We start from the raw sequence: 24,979 nt of genomic DNA on the forward strand, positions 1-24,979 counted from the left end.
GCAAACTAAAAGTGCGTGTGCGCGCCGCGGGAACTTCAGCTGAAGCGACGGTGGCTGGTAAGGGTCACCGCGCCTAAACCGCAGCCACGGTAACCCCACCGAGATAATATAGTTTTTTAAAAACTGGACGGTTACTTTTATTGTCAACTTTTTTACCGGGGTTTACCGCTATACCGGTTACCGTGACAACCCTAGTTCACTCTATCCCTTGTTTTACCCATCTGTCCTGTACTAGAATGTTTCACCTTTTTTTTTGTAATTTGTATTTAGTAATTTAATTTGCTTTTGTTTTTTATTTATTCACTATATTTGTACTTCTACTGTACCATGTTCAGCGCCTTGGGCTTCCTGACAGGGTTGCAGAAGGCGCTTTATAAATAAAGCTTTGAATGATTGATTGATTGATTGATTGATTGATTGATTGATTGATTGATTGATTGATTGATTGATTGAAATAAAAGGCTCGTGCAGATTTCCAGTTGCTTAATCAGTAAAAAAAGTGCATTGTTTCCTGTGACACCTCTGTAGCAGAGACAACCAGAACAGATACAACCAACTCCATATCTGCTTGTTATCATGTGAACTGTTGAAATTACACGTGATGTTACAATTCTCTCCTGATTTAATGACCTGGCGGGACCAGCTTCTGGTCGCGTCTGAAACTCTCCCGTTACGTGCTGCTTCCGCATCTAGTGGAAAGGCTGGGTCACCTCTTAGAGTGCGAAGAGTGTACTCCCTATTAACTCTTCTTCTGTTGCCGTTCTTTTCTCTGTAGACCTACTGGTGAGGAAAGGTACTGCAGGACATGTAGGGCATTTCACTGACACTGATGTGTCAACTCCCTCTTTCTGCTACCGATAGATTATTTTCTACCTCTGTAGCTTTTTGATTTGGCTTGTAAAGTAACAAGTTTTACTTTTATGACAACGCCTCTTCTAATAAATTAGGTCAGCTGAACCTAAACATATGGCTGTTTCTAATAATAATAATAATAATGATAATAATGTTTTTGTATTTAATCAAAGAACAACATTCAAACTTGTTTAAAAAACCTTAAATTGTGTTTGATGGCATGAATGCTAGCATAGCAGCACAAGCCTATCTATCACCTACTGCACATTGTGGTGTTATCTGGGGAAGGAATGACATTAAACATAAACAACATCCAACTTTTCAGGAAATATCTTTTGGTTTTTGGTGTCAAACAAGAGGAAGTGAAACAAAGACAAACATCCATGAATGTATTCTTGACTTTCCCTCTTGTGTAAATGTCTTATAAGTAAAAGTTTGTTTTTTACTCATTTCTAACAACCACATGATCCGTGACACTAAAACGAGTGTTACTACGCATCTCTGCGTCTTCACGGATGCATCAAAAACACTAAACGTCTGTTGAAACAGCGTTTCTCATTTAAACTTCACCACATTGTGAGAAGGATCGTGGTAAACCACCATTGTCCCTCCTAACCGCATCCTGTGTGTCATCTCCACCACTGAGAGGCTCCAGCTCTGACCTTTGAATCTTTTCTTTTCTTCACCTGTTTTGTTTTTGCTGTGGCAGGAGGAACATGCAGGGAACCGCAGCAGATACGAATGTCAGCTACATACATAAAACATAGATGGAAGTGCTCTTGCGGATACAACCACCACAGAGGTCTAATTGAACTGATTTTCTCCTGCACTCTAGCCTTGGTGTTGGAGCCGTTTCAGGCTGATAGATGATCCGACAAACACCGTGGTACATGATGCCAGCTCCACTTTTTGTTCTGGCAACTACTGTGGGGCATAGATAAGGGATCAGCCACTTGTAGTGTGTGTGTGTGTGTGTGTGTGTGTAGTCAGAGGGAGAGGATTCCAATCTTTAACTGTCACCTTGTCTGTCTTCAATCAGATCTACAGTTCAGATGGAAAATCGATCAGAGTGAGGCACAACAGTTGCAGCTCCTGTCTTGGTGACCCGTGCTCCTGACTGAGCATCTTTCTGCATCATACCACCTCTCAACCAAGGATGTGTTATGTATGCCTCCACATTCTTCTTTTTGTGGGGAATGCATGTTAACGCTCCAAAATGTTCAATAGAATGCATCTGCTTTCATTGCGTGCGCGTTTGTGTGTATCTGCGCCTGTTTGTACATGCAAGTGTGTGTGTGTGTGTGTGCGTGCGTGTGTGTGTGAGTGAAGGGCGTTGTGGTGCGGAAGGAGGTTAGAAGACATATTCAGACACTGTCTATTGATCTGTTTGACAGTCTCCTCGTGTCTTTTACACGCTGCAGGATTGCACAATCACTCACATTGATAGCACAAGCTGCAGCAGGAGAAAGAAGGAGAGGAATGTGTGGCCCTAAGATGCGATCCTGAAAGAGCCAATGTGGAAGAAAAGGTGAATAAAGCAAGCATATTTCGTCCCAAAGTGGGCAAAATGCTAAATAAATAAATAAAAAAGGCAAGGATGTGATGAGAAGCAGCAAGAGGAAAGAGTGAAACAGGGAAAAAAGAAAATGTATCAATAAATACGGAAAAGAAAAAAAACTAAAATGTAGCAGAGAAAGCAAATCAAACAATATATAACGCACGTGCTGGTTGATGGGGTTGGAATACACAGAAGGGAGTGCAGATGTAATAAATGAGCCAACACAAGAAGGAAAGAAACACTTCCCAGTGAGGCAGTCGTGGGAAAAAAAAGCCTCGGCAAGATAAACAGAAATTGAAATAGAGAAGAAACAAAAGAGAAGAGCAAAAAGGAGCTCTCTGGTGTGCAGAGCATATTAGAGGTGGTGCTGCGGGGCAGTGGTTCAACAGGAGGGGTTCACATCACACAAACACACTGATTTGATCCAAACGTGTGTGTGCTGACCCACACACACACACATTAATTGATCCCGTTGCAGCAGAAGCTGGCAGAAAGGCTAGACGGGGGGAAGCTACCTTGTGGCTTCCACCCACACACAAATAAATAGGCTACTCTCTCCACATTACAGCGATGCACGCGTCAATTAGGGAGCAGCTGCACAGGCAACATGACTTAAGCATGGCAGACGACCTTCTCTTAGGAGCTGGAGGCCTGCAGTAAAAGGGCTGTTGGCATATCACCACCCAGTTTCTTCTAATGAAGGAGGACTCGTCTCTGAGTGAGCTGCTGCTTCAGAAATACAACGCAAACATTGTTCTGAAAATGGTGGCCTTGGTGAATATAAAAATACATAAATAATAAATGAATCATTAATCCTGATGAATCCTCTGGTGGATTTCCATGGCCTATAAGAATGATCTCAAGTTACGAGACATGTTTTTATATGAAGTTTAACTAATGAAATGCTGAGTTTACATCATGGACGTAATTTGGGGGGGGGACAGGGGGGACATGTCCCCCCCACTTTTTCCAAAGTCAAGTTTTGACCCCTGCACTTTTTACCATCCAAAAACAATATTACACTATATTAAATTGACACTGGTTGAGCTCTAGGACCAAGCGGAAAGCAACCGTTTGTGTTGAAGCCTGTAAAGAACCCCCCCCCCCCCCCCCCCCCCACTTCTAAAGTGAAAATTCCGTCCATGGTTCACACCCAGATTTTATGATTGTAGATGCGACTGAAATGTCTGAGAACCTGAGAAGAAAACAACTTTCTTCATTTTTAATCTCTCCACCAGGGATGAAAAACTTTTTTTTCTGCAGGTGTACTTGAGCATTAGCTTTGTTCAGAGTCATTCAATCTTTGCATAAAAGCAAGAGATCATTTGAATGACGGTAAACAGATGGGAGGTCTGAAGCTATTCAGACACTCAGAGAAATACTCATGACTGATTATCAAGAATGAGTTAAATCTGCTCCATCAGATTCATCAGGCTGACTCGAGCCGACGGTGTTGAGATAAGGCAACTTACTATAGAGGCCACCTGGTTTAATAATCAGGAAGACAACGCAGAGAGAGAAAAAACCTGAATGCTGATTAGTTCAAACCAAACAAATATGCACTTAATCAATCAATCAAAGATGCTTTATTAATCCCAGAGGGAAATTAGAGTTTCAGTACACACAATTCAGAGATCAGACATACATGGGTAAGACACATTACAAGAATTGGTGACTGTGGTCATTCGCAACCCTGAGTCATGCTGCCTTAAAAGAGATAAGAGGGTCACATGAGGATTGGTTCAGGTGGAGGGAAAAACGGTACTTCAGAGTTACCCTCCCTCCACCAGGAGGACAGCTTTGCTCTGCAAAAAATCACCTCAGACAGAAATGCAACAGACTTCAGACATAACACAACATAAGTGTCCACTAGGTGGGGTGGTGGGTTGGGACTATCCCCACTTCAGTTCCTGCAGCCACGATAAGCAGCACATGTCACCTCAGTGTGGATAGGGGGAGGAGCATTGAGGGTTGGAGGGTTGCAGTGAACCTGGAATGTTTCAGCGGCCTTCCCGCAGTCCCGCCTAGGCTGGGAAAGGAGACAGAGTTCAGTTGCCATAGCGACGGCACATTCCACATATCTTCTGAGGGGGGAGTTTTCGTTGGAGCCTTGCAGGCTCAAGGACGCCAGATTCTAATTAGAAATTGTTTTGGGGCCAGACAGAGATAATTTCCTCTCTGTCTTACAGTTTGTTGGTCCTCAACCGCTCAAAATCCCAATAATGGACATTAAACTATCCCAATCTGTGCTGATTCGTCCACTCTCTCCTTGATGGCATCCATCTTTGTGCCAATAATGAATCTCAGCCAAAGTTCCAAGCTTACAATTCATCTCGACAATTATCTGAGTCTGTGAATTCACAGTGCGGTGTAAACCATCTCTGAGCTCGGGGATCAGGCCAATATTCCTCGACAGCTCGTTAATTTTCAAGTAAGTCATGTAGCCTCCAAGGCCAATGAGCAGGAAACCTGACACCAACACCATGAATATCCACACGTCTCCAGAGTCCTCCACAGACAGCCGAGATAAACAAATCAAGTTCCACTGTTTCCAGGAGTCCATGATGTGTCCAACTGGGTCTGTCGCGGCGGGACATCCAGGAGCCCCTTCTCCTGTTCTCATCGTTGAAAAAATGTTATCAATCGTGTTGAGAGACCAACTGACGAGATCCATTTTAGTGAATTTCAGTTTCCAGTTTCCAGAAAAATGCAGAAGCAGCCGTGCACCCAGCACACACAGACAGACAAAGGCCTTGAGGATAAGATATGGAGGAGAGGAGGAAAAAAGCATCTGCACCCTCCAAGAGCAAAGCAGAAAAACACACACACTCAAATATGTGTGTTTGTGTGTGTGTGTGTGTGTGTGTATGTGTGTGTGTGTGTGTGTGTGTGTGTGTGTGTGTGTGTGTGTGTGTGTGTGTGTGTGTGTGTGTGTGTGTGTGTGTGTGTGTGTGTGTGTGTGTGTGTGTGTGTGTGTGTGTTTACTGTGGATTCTGGGAGTTTTTATGCTGCCTAAACTAGAATTCATTTTATTGACATTGTTTTTTACTTTCAGCTCAACCCTCCGTCTCCACCTCCTACCAACAATCTATCAGCTGACACCTTTGCCTCATTCTTCACTGACAAAGGGGCAGCTATAAGCAAACAGTTTACTCAACTGGCCACTCCTGAACATTCACTACCACAATCTCCTTCAAGCCCAACCATCCCAAGCCCTACTGCTTCATTTTCCTCTTTTTCCCCTCTCACTGAGAACTGTGTCCAAGCTTCTCACGTGCAGCCGCCCTACTACATGCCCACTTGACCCCATTCCAACTAAGCTGCTCCAAGCTATTGCTCCCACAGTAGCCACAGCAGTCACACATGTGATCAATGCATCACTGATATCCGGTACTTTTCCCTTCTCTCTCAAGCATGCTCAGGTTAAACCGCTGCTAAAAAAAAATCTCTTCCTCCAAATCATGTGGAGAACTACCGACCTATCTCTCTCCTCCCTTTTCTGTCCAAAACCATTGAAAGGGTGGCTTTCAAGCAGATCACAGAATACCTCTCACAAAACTGTCTGCTTGACCCTCACCAATCTGGGTTCAAAAAGGGCCACTCCACTGAAACTGCTCTGTTAGCAGTGACGGAATTCTTAAAAGAAGCTAGAGCGACTGGCAAATCCTCAGTGCTTATCCTGCTCGACTTATCGGCTGCATTTGACACCGTCAACCATGGCTTCCTTTTGTCCACACGCTCTAGCATGGGCATCACAGAGAAAGCTCACACCTGGTTTGAATCTTACCTCACAGGACGATCATTCAGCGTATCTTGGCTTGGACAATCCTCTACCGTGCACCATCTTGCCACAGGAGTTCCCCAGGGCTCTGTACTAGGACCTCTTCTCTCTGCCATATACACCACCTCACTGGGTGAGATCATTCGATCACATGGCTTCTCCTTCCACTGCTATGCAGACGACACCCAGCTCTATCTGTCATTTCCACCGGACGACCACACTGTCTCTGCACGAATATCAAACTGTCTCTCTGACATATCAAAATGGATGAAATCCCACCATCTCCAACTCAACCTCTCTAAAACTGAACTACTTGTCATCCCAGCAAAACCATCCTTTCAGCAAAATATCTCAATCCAAAATGACTTCCTATCACTGGCTCCTTCAAAGGCAGTTCGAAATCTGGGTGTTGTGATTGATGAACACCTGACCTTTAAAGATCATGTTGCCTCTGTTGCCCGTTCATGCCGCTTTGCGCTGTACAACATACGTAAGATCAGACCATACCTAACACAACATGCCACCCAGCTCCTGGTGCAATCTACTGTCATCTCCCGCCTTGATTACTGCAATGCTCTTCTAACTGGTCTTCCAGGCTGTACTGTGAAACCTCTTCAAATGGTCCAGAACGCAGCGGCGCGTCTGGTCTTCAATCAGCCTAAAAGAGCACACGTCACCCCTCTGTTCACTGAGCTCCACTGGCTACCGCTAGCAGCACGCATCAAATTCAAATTGCTAACACTAGCATACAAAGTCCGAGATGGTACGGCTCCCATCTACCTGAATCCTCTTGCAAAGGCTTACGTCTCGGCCCGGCCGCTCCGGTCATCACAGGATTGTCGGCTAGCAGTGCCTACACCACGCTCAGGACAATCCAGACTCTTCTCATGCATCGTTCCACAAATGTGGAATGACCTTCCAAGCTCTACCAGAACTGCGGCTTACTTTTCTATTTTCAAGAAACTCCTGAAGACCCTGCTCTTCAGAGAGCATCTTCTTAACTAGCACCTTGTCTGCACCCGTCCCCCCTCTCTACTGTCCACTCCTTGTACCCTCCTCTCCATGACTGATGTCAATTTGTTGTTATTGTTGTTAGCCTCAAGGGCAAAATGCCGATTATCACTGGTAAGTCGCTTTGGACAAAAGCGTCTGCTAAATACATAAACATAAACATAAACATAAACTTTATTGGTGTTGAAAATAAAATGTAAACAACTTGTCATGATGGGTAATTGTTTGTTATGACCCAAATGCAGGTGAGAGCATGCACAGGATGCAGGTAGAAAGAATAGGTTTATCTGAATGATGACAGAGAGGATGACATGACTGGACAGGAAGACGAGACAAGGAGCGGACACAGAACAGCACATTTAAATACGAGAGGGTAATCGGGGACACCCGTGGGTAAGGTAACGAGGGGCAGGTGAGTTCAGGGAGACGAGACACCAGAGACACTGGAGGCTACAGGAGCACCTCCTGACACAACTTTCAGCAGCTTTCTTTGGCCACTTCCAGTGCAGCCATCACATCAGAAGTCAGAAACTATTTTAATCCATCAAATTAAGAGTCTCAAACATGCAAATACATCTCAAGATGCCGGAACCTTAAAACAAATGGTGAATTGATACACGTGTTGTCACATGCACCAATTTAGTTGGACTTCCCCTGAAAATGTGGATTCTCCTTTCTAGCAGTCGTTTCTCTGGGAGATTCCAGCTCTTAATTGTTAATTATTATTTATTCGTCAGTTATTCCTTCCAGTGAATCCTTCTCTGATGCTCATTTGCACAAACGCTTTCAGCTCCCTGGGTACTGAGCCGGTGACACGGTTCCTGTACGACAAGGCAAAAATTATTTATTTCACACTCAGCAATGAGGTTATTTATGGGAACATTTTCACTTGTTTAATTTTCTTTTTGATGTTTGGTTTGTTCAGCAATTCCCAAAATAAAGCTTATCATCTAAAAAAATCAACAGGAGGTCTGATACTAATCAGTGACTCTTCTTATTGTTTCTTATAGGTCATTCTAGGTTATTTTACGTTGACAAAACTCATGATGTCACTGGGAAAATGTTGACAATCCCTTACAAGCAATCATTCAAGTAATCAGTAATTGTGATGTATCTTGCAGGTCACATCAACATTCTCAACTAGATTAGTTTCCCCAAATGTGAGTTTTCCAATAGTTTTCTCCAGCTATGACCTGGATCTGAGCCAACCCAGACCTGCCTAATGCACTACCATGCACTGGACACATCTTTAATTAACGGTAAAATGTCCCAACTGACAGTAAAACACAACCTAGGAGCCAAGTTTGAGCAACATTATAGCTTGAATTTCGTGATAAAACGGAGGCACAGAACTATTACCATCTGCTTTGCATTTCTAGTAGATGTTCTATGCTGATAATAGCACCGTTAAAACAGATAAATGCACAATCACTCAGGCACAGGTCTGTCGCCGGAGAAGCAGACGTAAAAATGTAAAACAATGAAAAATCCATTAAAATGGGGGGATCTCATTGATTGACAGTAATTGAAGGCGATGCTTGCACGAGTCGTTGTTCCTCATGATGAATTATTAATACAACAAAACTTTCTGACTAGTTAAACGATACAGCTGGACCAGCCGGCAAGGACGTAATTTTCACTTTAGAAGTGGGGGGGACACTGGGGGTGGGGGGTGGGGGGGTATCTTTACAGTATGTTCTAATGGGAAACAGGCTTCAACACAAACGGTTGTTTTCCGCTTGGTCCTAGAGCTCAACCAGTGTCAATTTAATATAGCGTAATATTGTTTTTGGATGGTAAAAAGTGCAGGGGTCAAAACTTGACTTTGGAAAAAGTGGGGGGGACATGTCCCCCCTGTCCCCCCCCCCAAAATTACGTCCATGCCAGCCGGGCTAACAGGTATCGTGTCCATCATCTCCTGGATTTAAGTGTGGCAGTTTATCATTAATGTGAAAAATTATACAGTTATACCCACATGAATCAGATCATCACACACAGATTTAGGAATAAAATACAAGCATTTAGTTTTTTAAGAGATTCTTTGTAACTTTTTCATATTTTTAAATCATTTCCTTGTGCTAAAATGACCCTTTACGGGGTTAATGAAAGGCCACCCAGCACCTATCGCCCCCTGTGGCCAGCATGCAACTTCACACCCAGCTGATTTTGGTTTTGGTTATACAAACAGACACTAGAGGGCGGTAAAGCAAGCCAAAACTGCTTAGTTCCCCTTTAAATGAATCTATGTACACCTCTGTGGTTAAACGCAACTCTTTGCACATGTGCAGTAAAGTGTGCAAAGTCCTAAAGCTCAGCCTGAGCATGCCCAGAGACAGATCTTCTGACCTGGCTGGAATGCTTCATTTGCAGTCCAGAGATTTGCACCTTAACTCACCAACACATCATAGCAGACAGTTTGAAATACCTGAAGAGCCTTTTGGCTCAGTGTGGTCCTGAAGTTCTGATGGATACAGGAGGAGCGCTGTCCATGAACCGTGCCTTTACAGCATACTAAAAGTTGCATCTTGTGGGGAAAAACTGCTCAAGAGTAAATGTCTACACTCTGAAAGCATGATCCCACAAACAGAAACCATGTGGATGGATGCATTCTTGTGATTTACTGTTGATACTACTGTCAATCATCTCCACAAGCACACAACAGCCCGTCCTGCCATTCCTCTATTAAAAACCTTTATTGGTTTACAGATAACGATTTACCAGTGCCTACTGGAATCTATCAGCTAGCTTCACCTGCTTCTTTTTCACTGAAACTGAAATATGACCTTGAAAATGAGCTTAGCATTGTTCTGAAAAAGAAAATCGGTTTTAGAAACTAAGCACACCGCTTCCAGGTTCCACTGCAGAAGCTGAAGTCTGCTCCAAGTTCTGTGCTTTTTTCTGGCCATGACCACACCCGTACCCCCGGAACAAGTCATTTATCCTCCAGGTCCTGCGATGCATCTCCGTACTGGGGCTGTCAGGGCTGTAAGCTGCTCTAAAGCAGCTCTCAGAAATAACAGCGTGTTTCACGAGCAGCCTGATCTTCTCCTCATCACAACACCAGCAGAGCCAGATCTGTTCATCCTCAGTCTTCATACTGGTTCCTGTGGATGAGAGTGCAGCCTGCCATCCTGATCATGACACAATCAGCCAGCTAAGACAAATGTCCCCGAAAAGCTACAGAGGCCTGAATCACACGGTAATCTGAGAGTTTAGGATGTGTGCTGACGAGGAATGTCTATTTAATTCTTCTGTACCATTCATACAGCAATAGGAATGATTGTTCTGTACACTGAATGAGAGGGGAGTCTATTAGAAACACATTTGTTGCCTGACGATCCTAAAGATCAGTGAACACGTGTTACATTTACCTTCCAGTGCTGACATGGAGTCAAGTCCCCATTTGGAGAAACAGACTGGATTTACTTCCTGCTCATGGAGAAGGCGGGATGACATTCTGGGATCAGTGATCCAGATGAAATTAGGGCTGCTCGATTATGGCAAAAATAATAATCACGATTATTGTGACTGAAATTGAGATCTCGATTATTTAGGACGATTTTTCTATTTATGCTGATTTTATTTGTTTTTATTCAGTCATAAAATTGCTCAGGGCACAACCAGGACAAAAATAAATAAGAAACAAGATGATCACTAAAATAACTCCTGATTCCCAGTATAAAAAGACCAATATACTCACAGCTCATAGTTTATGACCCAAGGGCTCTAGACCTTGGTTTAACTCATTTAAGTCTAACCAGTACAGACCCAAATACCAATATCTTGCAAATACTGACAGCAAGAATTATACAGTGGTATTTTTAGCAAATAAATGCAAGTAAATTGATGTTCACAAAATGTTGCATAACATTTATTGAGTCGTGTCAAGGTGCTGTAGGAGCATGCACTAGCACCGTGTCCTCAGAGAGATTAGTTATTATTTATCAGCGTGAGGAAGTTATTTCTACCTTATTTATAAACTATTTATTTACAAGTCCATCAGTTAATGTAATAATTGTCTCAACCACAGCTGCACCCCCCAACCCGGTCTCACAGCAATCAGGGGCAAGCTGCACGTGTTTAGCGCGCCGCACGCGCACATTTAGCCGTTTTTAGCAGCTCAGGAGTCCGCAGGTACGGTGTGTGTCACTCACTCTGGTTATTCCAACAGGGAGCCGGCTCCGAGAGCTGTCTTTAGCGACCGACACATCACTACATCATTCCCTTTCCTAATGTCCTGAAGAACGGTCCGGAGCGCAGGCGGAGTGTTTAGCTAACCTGCAGGAAATGTCGACGACAGTTATCCAGAAAGTAGCTAAGGGTTACCAGAGATGTTTGTTCGCCAGGTACTTTTAAGATTTAAAAAGTCAAGAAGGGGGTCTGAAAAGCTGTTGGAAATGGCGTCAAAGTCGCCTCATTTGCAACTCGGGGCAGCGCAATTGGGAGGAACAAATAATCGGCTTGTTTTGTTTTTATAATCGTTCAAAACTCAGATCGTAATCGCCATTAAAATCCAATTAATTGAGCAGCCCTAGATGAACCCATGCATTAGTCACGTGATTACTCTAACTGCCTAATTTTTCCCTTACTGTCTTTTCTCATGTAACTCGCCAAAATAAGAGCATCAAGTGATCACCAGAGCACAGATTATATAACTCTGCAGGGCGCACTAGAACGCACAATATATCCTGCTTCCGTTATGCTTTAATCATTATAGGATTTAGCTCTAAATTTGATTGATTTCAATGATGCCTGATAAATCTGTGTTAACAGCCAGCGTTAGTGGTTTTGAACATATTGGTAGTGGTCCGATACGAAAGAAGAACAAGACGAAGAAGAAGATTTTCACTATTTCTGAAGAAATCTACTTGACCCTCCTGGAGTGTTCCAGCTCCATTTCTTTCCAAAATAGTCTCTTTCAAATTAAGATTTCTCCTTTAATCTTACTGACATGAGCTTCAGAGTTTGTCAAACTGACAGAATAATCTCTGCCCGGAGGACGGTCAAAAGTGTGTTAATCTGTGGTTCTCCTGTTACAAATGATCATCCAAGCCTAACGAGTGGGACATTGGTCGTTTGACAGCAGAAAGAAATAATTTCCAAAATGAACACACACACACACACACACACACACACACACACACACACCTGTTGAAGTTCTCATATAGAAACCCAACATTTTGGATTTGGTTTAAAACTCAGAAACAGGAAGTGAGAGCTCGGGTCATACATACCAACAGGCCACAAAAACCTACAGAGGATCAACAAGTTTTCTGTTTTTAAAGAGTTTATTTTAAAAGTGTATCACAACCTCAGGTTATCAACATTTTTATCTAAAAGAAGATATTTTGGATCAGTCTCCTTTAACCAGGGACACAACGCTTGGTTGAGGGAGAACGAACAGGAATCGTCTCAGCGTGTTTATGTGTGGTGAAGCCAGCCATACTGAGTGTTTATGGACATGTGGTGACACAAAGGTGGTTCTGGCTGTGTAACACAACTTAGTTTAATGTAACATCTTTAACTTCACTCCTCCGAGCCGACTGCGTCCCATCAGCACTTCACCGTTGACTGAACCCTTTGGTTCCTCTGATCGCTTACACTTAGCCTGACAGCTTCCATTAGGCGCTCATACTCAGTGTTTGAACTGTGCTTCATTTAATGCACGTCACCCTGACACTTCATTCAGTAACCTGCTACAATACAGTTCGGCACTTTCAACAGCCTTTTCAGTCTCGCTAAAGCTGACTCCATTCCTTTAGCATCTCCACCGTCTTCCCTCTGAACTATTTCACTTTAATAAACGTGTGGTTCACTAAATGTGATCAATATCTATATATATGCACAATTCAAAGATACTTTATTAATCCCAGAGGGCAATTATGAACAGTGTTGGGAGTAACGCGGTACAAAAGTAATTAATTACTGCAATGCATTACTTTTTGCTGTAATGTGGTAATGTAAGGCATTACAGGGAAAGAAAATGGTAATATTTACTCGGTACAATTGTCAGTAACGCGGTTATTACAATGCATTTTTAAACCTAGAATCAAGCTGCGTTTCTTAGGGCAGAGAGGACGCCGCGGTAACGGCCCAACTACTCCAGCTGCGTCCTGCGTGCGGCCGCTGTAACATTCACAAAATCGCTCCACTAAAACAAAATAATTCACCTGCGATCGTTCATATCAGCGCATGTTCTCTGGTATTCTGTACTTTTCTGACGTGCTTTGCCTCAGCTGAGTTAATCTGGGCTGTGGTGATTTCAACTCATTGCTGCTGGAGCGCCGCACATGTGAAGATCCCTTTGGCTGATTAGTTAGAAAGTAGGAAATCTAGGAAACGGGTTTTCTGGAAGACGGAGAAAACATGCTGCATGCAGGAAGGTTAGAGAGAGAAAGGGCCGGAAATGATTCAAATAAAATCAAGAAAACAAAAAAAATGCTTGAAAAGAAAAAAAGTATGTAGATTTATCCCCCATACTCATTTTTACCAGTGAAAAGCAATAATATATAAGCATTTAATATTTATACATGTGATAGAATCAGATCATACCAGAAGTCAGTCCCACATCCAGGGCCGTATCAAGGCATTTGGGGACCAAGGCAAATATAGGCTTGGAGCCCCCACCACCTCACTCGCCGTTCACTTAATCTAAGATGGCAGCGTGCTGAGAGTACAGATTGTTGTTGCTTTTATTTCATAAGCAATCCTTCTAAAGAACAGTTTTTAACAGCAATCCTAGCTCAGACACCACATCACCTTCCACCGGATGAGTCATGAGTTCACCAGGCATCAAATTACCAAACTGATACTGAAGTTGTTTTGTTGAAAGTAACTTAGAGTAATGCAAAAGTAGTGTAATGCCTTACATTTTAAAATCAGTAATATTGTAATGTAATGAATTACTTTAAATTTAAATTTACAGTTTTGAAGTAACTTGCACAACACTGATTATGAATCAATATACAAATATATTGATTATGCAAGTGATCCACACTTTTAAGCTTTTTACATTTTCTGTGTGTTTTAGATGCCACATCGGAGCTGCGTTTTCCCTCAGATAATCGTTACAAGCAAGCTGCATCTTGTTCTTCAAAGCCTTTTCTACTTCATATTAAATTTTTCTGATGAGTCTGCATTTATCATATTTAATGCTCCCCTCTGTGTTACCAGCGAGACATAAGGCAACTTCCTATCAGGCGTTCAGTCAGAGAGCAGCACCAGTAAAAGGCAGCGATCCCGCAGCACATTCGAGAGTATATGAAGCCGAGAATTGGGAGTTGTGTGAAACTGCAGGTGTTAAAGCGCTGCTAAACGACCAGGAGTCACAGATATATGAGTGTCAAATCAAAAATACCCACCTGGAAATGTGGTTATTTTAATATTTGCATGGAAAAAGTGTTTCTGATCGATTATTGACATGAAATAAATAATAAAAGTGTGCATGAGGAGGTGGAGGACAGATAAGCCGTGTAGCTTAGTTAAAACACATAACCAGTCTCAGAAAACACACTGTGGTGCATCGATGTGCGGTCTCCCAACAGAAAGACCCTAAAACACAGATCCAGCCCCCTCTTGGTGAAACCGTCTTTGTGTTCCTGTGTTTACTTTAGTTAGTGCAGAAATCTGTGTGAGATTTAACAAGCAGCCATCTTGATTGAAGCAAGCTGTTTCTCCTCCTTTTATCCAAATCCCGTCTTTTCAGACTCGACGTGCACCACCGACAATCTGAGAGTGAAGGTTTCAGCAGGATTCTCACACATTTACAGCATTTTTCTTCCTGCAATCCAGCGAGTACGATTCAACCCTTCTACGTGTTTTATTATATGGAAGATTAATAAAATCTCAGCTATGCAATAAAAGAAAACAAAATCAGCAAAAGAGGTCAGTCCAACGGAACATTCATCTGAGTACTTAAATGAATAAATGGAAAATATTTCTGTCTAAAACACCTCATAAACGTATTTAATATGAAAATAAATAACTTGTTTGTCCTTTGAATTATATTTAATTTTTATAAAAATCCCACATTAACCTATAGTTTTACAATCTAACGCTGTCCTATGGTATTCTTCTGCTTTAAATTAATATCCATGATCCTGGAGTTCTGCAGTGGACCACTCCTCATCTCATTTATCACACACACACACACACACCTCACCCCTACCTTGGCCCCTCCCATCACATCTCAGAACCCTCCACATATTAACAGATTAATCAAATAGTTGACATCATGTATATTTAAATGTCAATGCCAAACTGTAGAGGCTCTAATTACCTAAAGTACATATTGTTTTACTACAACATTTTGTAAAATGACAACTTGAATGAGGAGAAGGATGGAAAAGGAAGCTGCTTTCTTTAATTTCTCTGCAGCCACTCTGGTGAATCAGTGGCTGCTGATGAACCCATGAAGCTCAGATGACTACATGAAAAAGCTGCAGCAGCAGAATGAAAGGTTTGGTTTTAACTGGAAACTAAGAGTCTGGCCTTTGAATCTCACAATAATAATCATAATAACAATAATAATAATAATAATAAACAACATCCTGTAACACCGCCCATCCCTCAGAGATTCATCGCCTCGCTAGCTCCTTGCAGCTCTCACCTTTTTGTATTTTTTTTACCCCAATGAAGCATGAAAGCAGATATGGTTAGGACTAGCGGAGCTCTTTTTTTCTTTCTTCTTAAAAAAACAACAACTTTACTGGCTTTGGCACTCTGCTGTATTCCACATGAAAAGGGTGTTTGAGGAAGCGCATAAACACGGGGGACACTGAAATTGGATTGAGCATCCACATATTCAGTTCGTATCCCTTTTTGTCTCTTTTTAAATATCTTCTTCAGAAAGTAAAAAAAGATATTACTTATTACTTGCTCACATACTTATTGCAGATTGCTGCAACATTCGCTGCCAGAACAACACTCACAACAAAAAAGTGCATTAAAATGATCACTTTTATCTGCCTGACACAGAGCTGGCTGCTAGAACATGGATATGACAGATGGTTTTACCGTAATTCTGACAGGAGAAAATAAGAGATTACACTAAAAGCTGTGCGAGTCACTTGTCTTCTTTAAAAGCTCACAAGACAGCAAATAAAATAATCTGTATGTAACTTACTGAGCTAATCATTTAAGTAATTAACCAAATGAATCATTTCCTTAATCGCTGTGCCACCAGGAGTTACTGCAGTCACAGAACAGCCTCATATTGGCTGTTTCAGAGCAGGAGGAACAACCTCTGGGTGAAATTAATGAGCCACTTGTTTGATGCTCCTACAGCGGCCGGCACTGTCTTAGACGACTGGTAAAAATGAAGAGACTGTGATTTCAAACCCTGATCTTACAGGAACAAACCCACGTTTAGGTAGGAACAATAAAACGTTGGATTATCCAGCAACACAGCAACATCAACTGTTCTCTAAAGCTTTTATCATAGCAAAAATTTAGTTTTTTTTGGGGGGGAGGCTCCTACCAAATGTTTCAGTGTTGGGAGTTCAAAATTATCAATTCTGATGCAGTTTCAATGCTGCTAATTTTCCTTTCCTTCCAATCTGCTTCACCAAAAATAATTTTACAGCTCCCAGCTGTTTGGTGAAGTTTGATGATATAACGTCCTACTGGGTTACAACCAATCAGCATGAGTTACCCACAAGTCCTGCTCAGCAACTCTACCGGGCCCTTCAGAGTATCTGTGCCTGTGTAGGCACTCTGTTGGTTCCTACAATGGGCCGTAAAATGGTCCTTTTGGGCTGAACCTGTGAAATGGAAATGTGCACATGCCGCGAAGGTCCAATAAAGTTATCCAGACATTTAGGATAGTGGAAATGGGCCTAAAGCCAAGAATCTGCCAGAGCAGTGTCTGCTGGTGACTAGTTTGAGACGTGGTGTGACGGTAGCTGAAGAGTTAAGTTCCCGATCCTTACTACAGGGTTGCAGGTTCATGCCCTGCGGGGTGATGTGGGTGTGTTTGGAGGACTAGGTCAGAAGCCGGGCACAGGCATCCTGAACCACCTCATTAAGAAAACGAGAACTAACCAGATGGCGAGCAGGAGGTGCAATGGTGATCTGAAACATAAATATCCTCAGGACAAATATTGCCAGCATTTAGTCCCAGGGTAAAAACAAGGTCTAGAGTGTGCCCCCTGGTGTGTGTGGGGCCAGAAACATAATGGGTGAAGCTGAAGGAGTCCACGAGGCTGGAGAAAGTCATGGTAAAGTGCTCTGATGGGATCGTCAACGTGGATGTAAAAGTCACCAACGATCACCAACTTCATTCCTGAAGAAAAGAACTGTTTGGACCAGGTGGATGATAAATCCACCTAACTTTATTTGGCTTGGTTAAAAGTGTCTGCCAAATAAATAAAAACAACAGCTAGGCTTCCACCACGACTGGGCTTGGCTAAGAAAAGAATAATCACTCGGGCAAAGTTCAATCAGACCAGAATAATCAGATGTTTGCTGCCAAACTTCAGTCAGAAACAGAAAATCCAGGTTTTAGAGAGAATTAGATCATTGAGCAGATAATTAGCACAGCCATGCTGAGTGATGTGGAGGAATTAGAAACTACAGAAACAGCTGGGGTTGGTGGATGTAAATTAGCAGGGTTAGCTCCACGGTGTTTATAAAAACCACTTATGGAGGGAACAAGAGGAGAAACCACTGAAGAATGAGGAAAAACAGACCTGAGGAAACATAGATGGAGAAACATCACCGCGGAAGTGGCGCTCTGGTCGCAAAGGACAAGAAGCTAAAAGATCACGCCGATGTTTACTTGATAATCCACGCTTTAAGAGAAGTCTTATTCTCACCTGGATTCCTGCTCGTTTACCTCTTTTCCACCTACGTTTTCCCGGGACCAGATAAAAATCGCTGGAGGCGCCCTGGTAGGAATCAACGTTTGGCTCTAGGCCGGCGCGCTGCTCACCTAAACAGATGGGGGGTAAATCCTCGGCGCAAAAGGAAAGAAGGAGGTTAGTGGAGAAGTTTGAAAAAGTGGCCGGTGACCGCGGCTAAACCAAGCACAGGCACCATCTTGTTACCTACCATTTTCTTTTGGCGCATACTGGCTCAAGAAAATCAATTTCCCTCTGGGATTAATAAAGTATTTTTGAATTGAATTGAATTTGAATTGAATTGAATTTAAAAATATGAAAAAGTTGCAAAGTATGTCTTTGCACCTCTTAGACACTAAATTGAGAAAAGTGGGACAGCTTCATGATTATTTTGCAAGAAAATCTGTCTTGCAAAAATGTGTAATTTGTTCAATTATTGCACGAGTCAAGAGCAAGGCCGTCCAACTCAGACAAGCAAATGAAGAACCCTCACTAATGTTTCAGGACATCTTAGAAACTCCCATGTAAATGCATGAGCATCAACCCAGTGAGGTACCGCTTTAGCCGTGATGTAACAACAGACCAACCAGAGCATGCTGAGACTTGTTTGGTCACCTAAATGTGTTAAACAGGACACACTTTAAACAGACTGAGGAGTCAGACAGGAAGAAGTTATCTTAGATACTGACGCATCACACACACACACACACACACACACACACACACACACACACACACACACACACACACACACACACACACACACACACACACACACACACACACACACACACACACATTTTTCCATAATGCTAGAAGCCTTCTACTGTCTTCAATTGTGCTTCCACTCAGTCCAAATCCCTAAAGTGAGAGTAAAAATAAAAAAGTGAGGGAGAGAAGGGGAGAAAGAGCGACAGACAGAGAGAATGAGATGGGATTACAGGGATAATGGGAGCAGATGGAGGGAGGTCAAGGCTCCGGCAGGACTCTCCACTCCACATGGATTAAAAGACTTCCACTGAGCCAGCAGCAACCAAACGGATGCTGTGTTTCCTGCGCTCGAGACATCTTGCTGAGCCTGGCTTGCCCCCCGCTGCCCACAGCTAGGCCCAGAAATGAAAACTTACTGTCTTTCAGCGTGAAGCAGAAAACAGACAAGTCATGGAAATGGCCAGCCCCTCTTTAAATCGAAGGCTTTTAGGCTGTTTCTGCCCTTCCTGAAAGCGCTCTCTCTATTTAGACAACATTCTCGCTGATCTTTCTCTAAAAGTCTGTATTGACCTGCATGCTGCTGGAGAGAAACACACCAGAACTCAAACTTAGAATCTGTCAGGACACATTCCAAACTGAACGAGGGAGTTGGATGATACGGGGTTTGGACCGATAACAACAATATGTCATGTGTTTCTAATCTTGTAATGCAATAAACCATTTTACACTTCATAAATCCTGACAAACAATTTGAATGTTTAATCTGTCTCATGTTTTCATTCCTGGTAACTGTTAAGAAAATATAATCCCTCAGCCTGTCTGCGATGATAAATCTAGTTAGACTTGTGACGGCTACAAAGAGGAAAACACATCAGCTACTAGCATAACCAAGAAGGCACATTGTGGACTATTTATCCTAATTACAATAGGTCTGGATACCTGCCTACAACAATGCATCCTGGGTGTCAGCCTTCTGATCCGAGTGCCTTTTGATAATAAAAACAAACCCTTACTGATAGCAGGGTTAAACAAACTCCATAAATGATGTTTCACTGAAATAAATTATAGCTACATTTGACCAGACATGTGAAAAGTCATTTTCACCCATTTGTGTTCAAATATTTTAACATATTAACAAATAATCTTAAACAAATGTAAATCAATTAGGCTAATTCTAAATATGTGGAACCGAGCTCAAAATGTAAAGTTGTGTGTGTGTGTGTGTGTGTGTGCGTGTGCGTGCGTGCGTTCGTGTGTGTGCGTGTGTGTGTGTGCGTGCGTGTGTGTCAGGATGACTCACATTAAACGGATAGTTCGCATTGATTGGGTCAGGCGCTGAACTCCCAGAGTCAAACATCCTCTGTGTGTGTTTTCTAGATCCTTCTACATGATTTATGCTGTCTTTGTCCTCCATATTGAAGTCATATTCACTAACAATAAATTATTAGAGAGTGCAGTTATTTATTAAAGTGAATGAGCTCTTATGCGTGCTCTCGGTGTGGATGGGCAGGTGATAATGAACCTGCTGGTATGATGGCCGTTACGCGCCGCGCGTCTCCCCTGACATCCAGGTGTTGTGCCCAAAAGTGATCGTCTGCCAGAAACGGATTAAGCTTGGTTTATGCTTGACGCATTCACTTTCCGCGCGGTGATGCGGCTCGTGGCTGGAACGCGCTTCACAACTCGCAGCGTTTATGGTTTGTGCGGCTTGTCTCTGCGGTGAGCCAATATTCTCCCAAACTGTAGGGGGCAGCATGGAGCTCTACGGCATGCATCCAACACTACACCATAGTAGAAGTAGAAATTACTGTTTACAACACGGCATTTCAGCATTTTTAACAGCATCCTCGTCTTTTCCGACAGTGCGAGCTATTTCTCTCCAAGAATTATTAACAACATGTTGATCACGGTGATCTCTGAGAGATGAATCATACAAATGTCTGTATTTACGAACCTCTGCCGTGCCGGTCCGCCATGTTTTTCCGCGTCCGACCGTCCGCGTGGTTAGAAATTTTCTGAGGTGCGCGTTGCGGAAATCTTGGGCCGTGCGGAGACGCGGTGGAGGGGCGTGGTTGTTAAAATGACGCAAAATGACGCAACTTTTCCGCGCGGAGCCATGCGGACCTCGCGGACGCGTCAAGCATAAACCAACCTTTAGCCACCGCGGGATCGCGCACGGTTAGGGTAATTGCATTTCTAGACGAAATTCCCCAGGATTTCGCCCTAAAACTCAGCATATCTAGCAATATGGACATTCAGAAAGCAAAGATAACCTCTTCCGGTACTTAAACAGATGTTTATCGCGGATATTAGTTTTTCCAGTTCGGAAGTTGTTTTAAGTGTTGCTATTTGTCTTAAACGTTCACAATGAGGATATATTCATCCTTTTTGCAATATTTGCGATTGAAAGATGGTTTGTGGTAAGAACTGGCTTTCTCTATGTTACAGCCTTTATACTAAAAAATAAATAATCAATGTAAAATGGCGCCCTGTATTGAATGTAAACGTCGTATAAATGGAAGCAAACATTTCTCCAGCGATTTGACTTTTTTCCCCTTCCTTTATTTAGTCCACTGGAGCCACAGTTAACTAGTCTGGGGCACATTTTTACTTGAAAAATAGTATTTAAACTGATCAAGCTTTGGCTTTACTGACATTGTGTAGGTTACTATCTAAACATTACGTTGCTCTATTTAAAAGTAACAAGATAAAAGCACGTCAGCACATAAAATTAAGATTGTCACTTGCCAAATAGAGACTACACCCTCCTGTTTACCTATAAGAAACGCCTCAAAATATCTTTAAATTCTTTATTGATGATTTAAGGGATAGGGTTTGTGTCATGCAAAACACCGTAAAATTCTCCTACGGGTAGGACGTTTTCTCAGCATTCCTGCCATCGTTTTTCAGAGCACATAAATGATCATCACCAGCAGCAGTGATGAATGACACTCCCTTTAACCTCTACTGATAACACTTTGGGTACTTCGACACTGGTTATACTCCACCTGCCCGAAACACGTTCTACCATCCGATAATCGGCCCGGTTAAAGCGGGATGAGAGCACATGAGGACATGGCGTCTGCAGAAGATCCGGGTTTGGAGGAGACCATGAAGCACTCATGACAGGCAACATTCCCTCCCACGTCTCCTCGCTGACCTCAGGTTGCTGCTCACTGATCCGGTTCCTAATTAGAACCGTTTCATGCACAATTTGTCTTTATCAGTCAGTGTGGCTCTCTGGAGTCCAGCAGGGACCAAACACCCCAGCTCTGTGGAGGGAAACTCACTTCGCTCTGACAGCCAACCCGTCTGCCTAAATTAGAAACACGCGTGTTCTTTTTCAGAGGCCACCATTTATTAAAACTTTGAGTTTTTAATATTTATAAACGTTGTTTATATAAAACTAAATTATGAAAATCAACCACGGTGCAAATTTACGCGCCAAGAAAAGCTTCTAATCCAGCCAAGAGCAACATTTTTCACACATCAGATTTTTGCACAACTTCCCACGCAGGTAATCAGAAATGCTCTCTCTCTCTCTCTCTCTCTCTCTCTCTCTCTCTCTCTCTCTCTCTCTCTCTCTCTCTCTCTCTCTCTCTCTCTCTCTCTCTCTCTCTCTCTCTCTCTCTCTCTCTCTCTCTCTCTCTCTCTCTCTCTCTCTCTCTCTCTCTCTCTCTCTCTCTCTCTCTCTCTCTCTCTCTCTCTCTCTCTCTCTCTCTCTCTCTCTCTCTCTCTCACACACACACACACACACACACACACACACACACACACACACACACACACACGTGCTCACCTCTTTTATCTTGCACCTTGACCGTGATCTCCACCAGCGGCTCAGTCTCCCGGTCCAGCCGCCGCAGTATGACCAAATCGCCGCCGTCTCGGCTCACGCTGACCGGGGAACTCTCCGCGTCCGGCTCCACCAACTCAAAGGCTGCAGCGTGAAATCGCACCGGGTTCAAGTTCATCACCACCGAACCGATTCCCGCGTCCTCCGACACGCTGATGAAGACCGGGTTTTCGGACTCCGGGATGGATCGAGACCGTCGCGCTTGTTGCGGTTTAACCTTTTCCGGTTGGGGGCACGCTGAGGGCGCCACGGGCCACTGCCTGGGGTTGATTTCCACATATATACTTTGGCTGGTGCGAGGTGGCCACCCACGGTCACGCGCAAACACTCTAAACTTAATCGGTTCGTCCAGACCGAGGATGGAGTCGACCAGGAGAACATCCCCGGTTTTGGGCACGGCGTAGAATGTTCCGTTTCTGGGCACAGCAAAGTAAATGAGCTCCGCGTTCTTCCCGCTGTCCTCGTCCTGCGCGCTGAACGAGCAGACCGTGGTCCGGAGCGCAGTGGCATCATCCAGACTCAGCCTCACATCGGCGCTTGGGAACGTGGGCTCGTGGTCGTTGGTGTCCAGAACATCCACCTTGATGGACGCGACCTCCGCCACGCGCCGAAACGCGTCCTCTTCGCCCCAGGAAAGCTCCGAGCATTGCCCGCAGCACAAACCCAGACCCAGCGCGTACTCAGCACGCTCCTCCCGGTCCAAAACCCTGGAAGTCTTGAGTAAAACGTGTCCCCAGTTGTGGTGCGCAAAGATGTGGAAATCATCGCTGCCGTCTCCCAGGAGTTTGAAGTGCGATGCAGCGGAGCTGGATTCTCCGGTACCGCACAGCCGGTGCGAGTTCAGACGCTTTAACGGGACGCTCAGTCCGTTGACCCGCGAACCAGCAGGCGAGTTCTCAAATACGTGTCCATGAAAGAACGGCACAGGGTCCAGAGTCCTGTTCCCGCACACGCACGAAATCAAAAATGGCAAAAATGTCACCCAAATCATGATTGGATGTTTCTTTGGCTCCGTGGCTCTAAAGCGCTGGCGTCGCTCCCAAACCCATGAGTTCCTCCTCAGGGATCTTCCTCCTCTCTGTTCCAATAAGATCCAAAAGTTTGATTAAACTGGAAGGCAAAAATCTGATGGACCATACTCCAGCTCGACGCAAGAAAAGCTGCCACTGCGCGTCTGAGTTGTGCGCCCTCCTCCTGCTCCCCGCTGTCTGCTGCCTCACCAGCAGCGCTCTGTTTGTGCGCGTTCCAGGGAAAAACGGCTTCTCAGCTCGAGTGCGCGCTTACCTCCGTTTGCTTCATCTGCTCTCTCCTGCGTGCGTTCCAACCAGCCTTTCTCAAACTAGAATCAGGCATATCCTGACACCCAGCGCGCAGCTCCACGAAGGAAGATAGATTGTTTTCTAAATGAGTCAGAAGGAACCGTTTGCGCACGGATAAGTGACAAAAGGATGGAGAGAACCTTTAGGGAAAATTAAGTTTTCAGCAAACCATCGGTTTGTGCGCGCGCTCACTCGAACTATCGCCTGATTTGCGTGCCTGAGCTGGATTGTGAACCCCACGCCCCCGTTCCTAGGGATCAATGCCCAATTTTGCGCTTCCAGCTCAATCCCTTCAGTTCCAATAACGCATCAACCCTCTGGATTAAAATGATGTAAAGATCAATCATCGGGAATCGCCTCTGGAAGGCGAAGTCTCTCCGCTTCAGAAGGAGGTTCGGTGAAGCTGTTAGCTCATCATTTGGTCTTCAGGCCTGCGAGAGTAGGAGAGTCTAGACTTTAATACAATAGATCAGAGCTGTTATTGTCTTGTATATCAGGCTCCGCTCTCCTATTGATTCGTTGTCACACGTAGTCTGCCTCCAACACCAAACTAACTCAATGTGTGGACCTGCTAATAAACCCCAGACTGTTTGTGGATATAAGGCTTTCTGCGTGGTCACCGTCTCATCTGCACCAATCTTCTGTGTGCACTTTTAACTTTCTGCAGCTTGAGCACTTTTTAAAGTTTCTCATCAGCATTCTTTAATAACATTTTGTGCAGGAAAAAGTTTTGATTTAGTTTAGCATATTAGCACAAGTTATGGCTTTAAAATGGCTCACTGCAGAGTTTAGGAAGAGCCTTAATGTGTTTGGACGTAAAAACAAAAATAGACATGTTTATTCAACACAAAGTTTGGCAACTATCTGTGAGAAAAGTATGTTTGAAACGTGTTTCAGCTACTGTCCAATTCAGAAATAAATACTTTATTACTTCCAAATGAACAACACATTCTCACTCCCAGCGCGTTGGAAACAAACGCTTGGTCAGCCACCCTCCACGTCAGACCCCTGACGCCAAAAGTGCCCTTTTTCGTTACTTATGTGCGAAAAGGG

General features: G+C 43.6%; 1 protein-coding gene across 1 annotated transcript in view; it reads right to left on the bottom strand.

The window, feature by feature from the left end:
* si:ch211-186j3.6 (neural-cadherin) overlaps window positions 1-24,091 on the bottom strand; it is a 640,545-nt gene extending 616,454 nt beyond the window's left edge. Inside the window, exon 1 of the mRNA XM_054732672.2 lies at window positions 22,551-24,091. Within this exon, the coding sequence (XP_054588647.2) occupies window positions 22,551-23,598 (1,048 nt within the window). The 5' untranslated portion in view covers window positions 23,599-24,091. The remainder of the gene's footprint in view (window positions 1-22,550) is intronic.
* Window positions 24,092-24,979: the final 888 nt, after the last annotated feature.

This window comes from Nothobranchius furzeri, chromosome 9 (genome assembly GCF_043380555.1).
Source record: "Nothobranchius furzeri strain GRZ-AD chromosome 9, NfurGRZ-RIMD1, whole genome shotgun sequence".
Classification (NCBI taxonomy): Eukaryota; Metazoa; Chordata; class Actinopteri; order Cyprinodontiformes; family Nothobranchiidae; genus Nothobranchius; species Nothobranchius furzeri.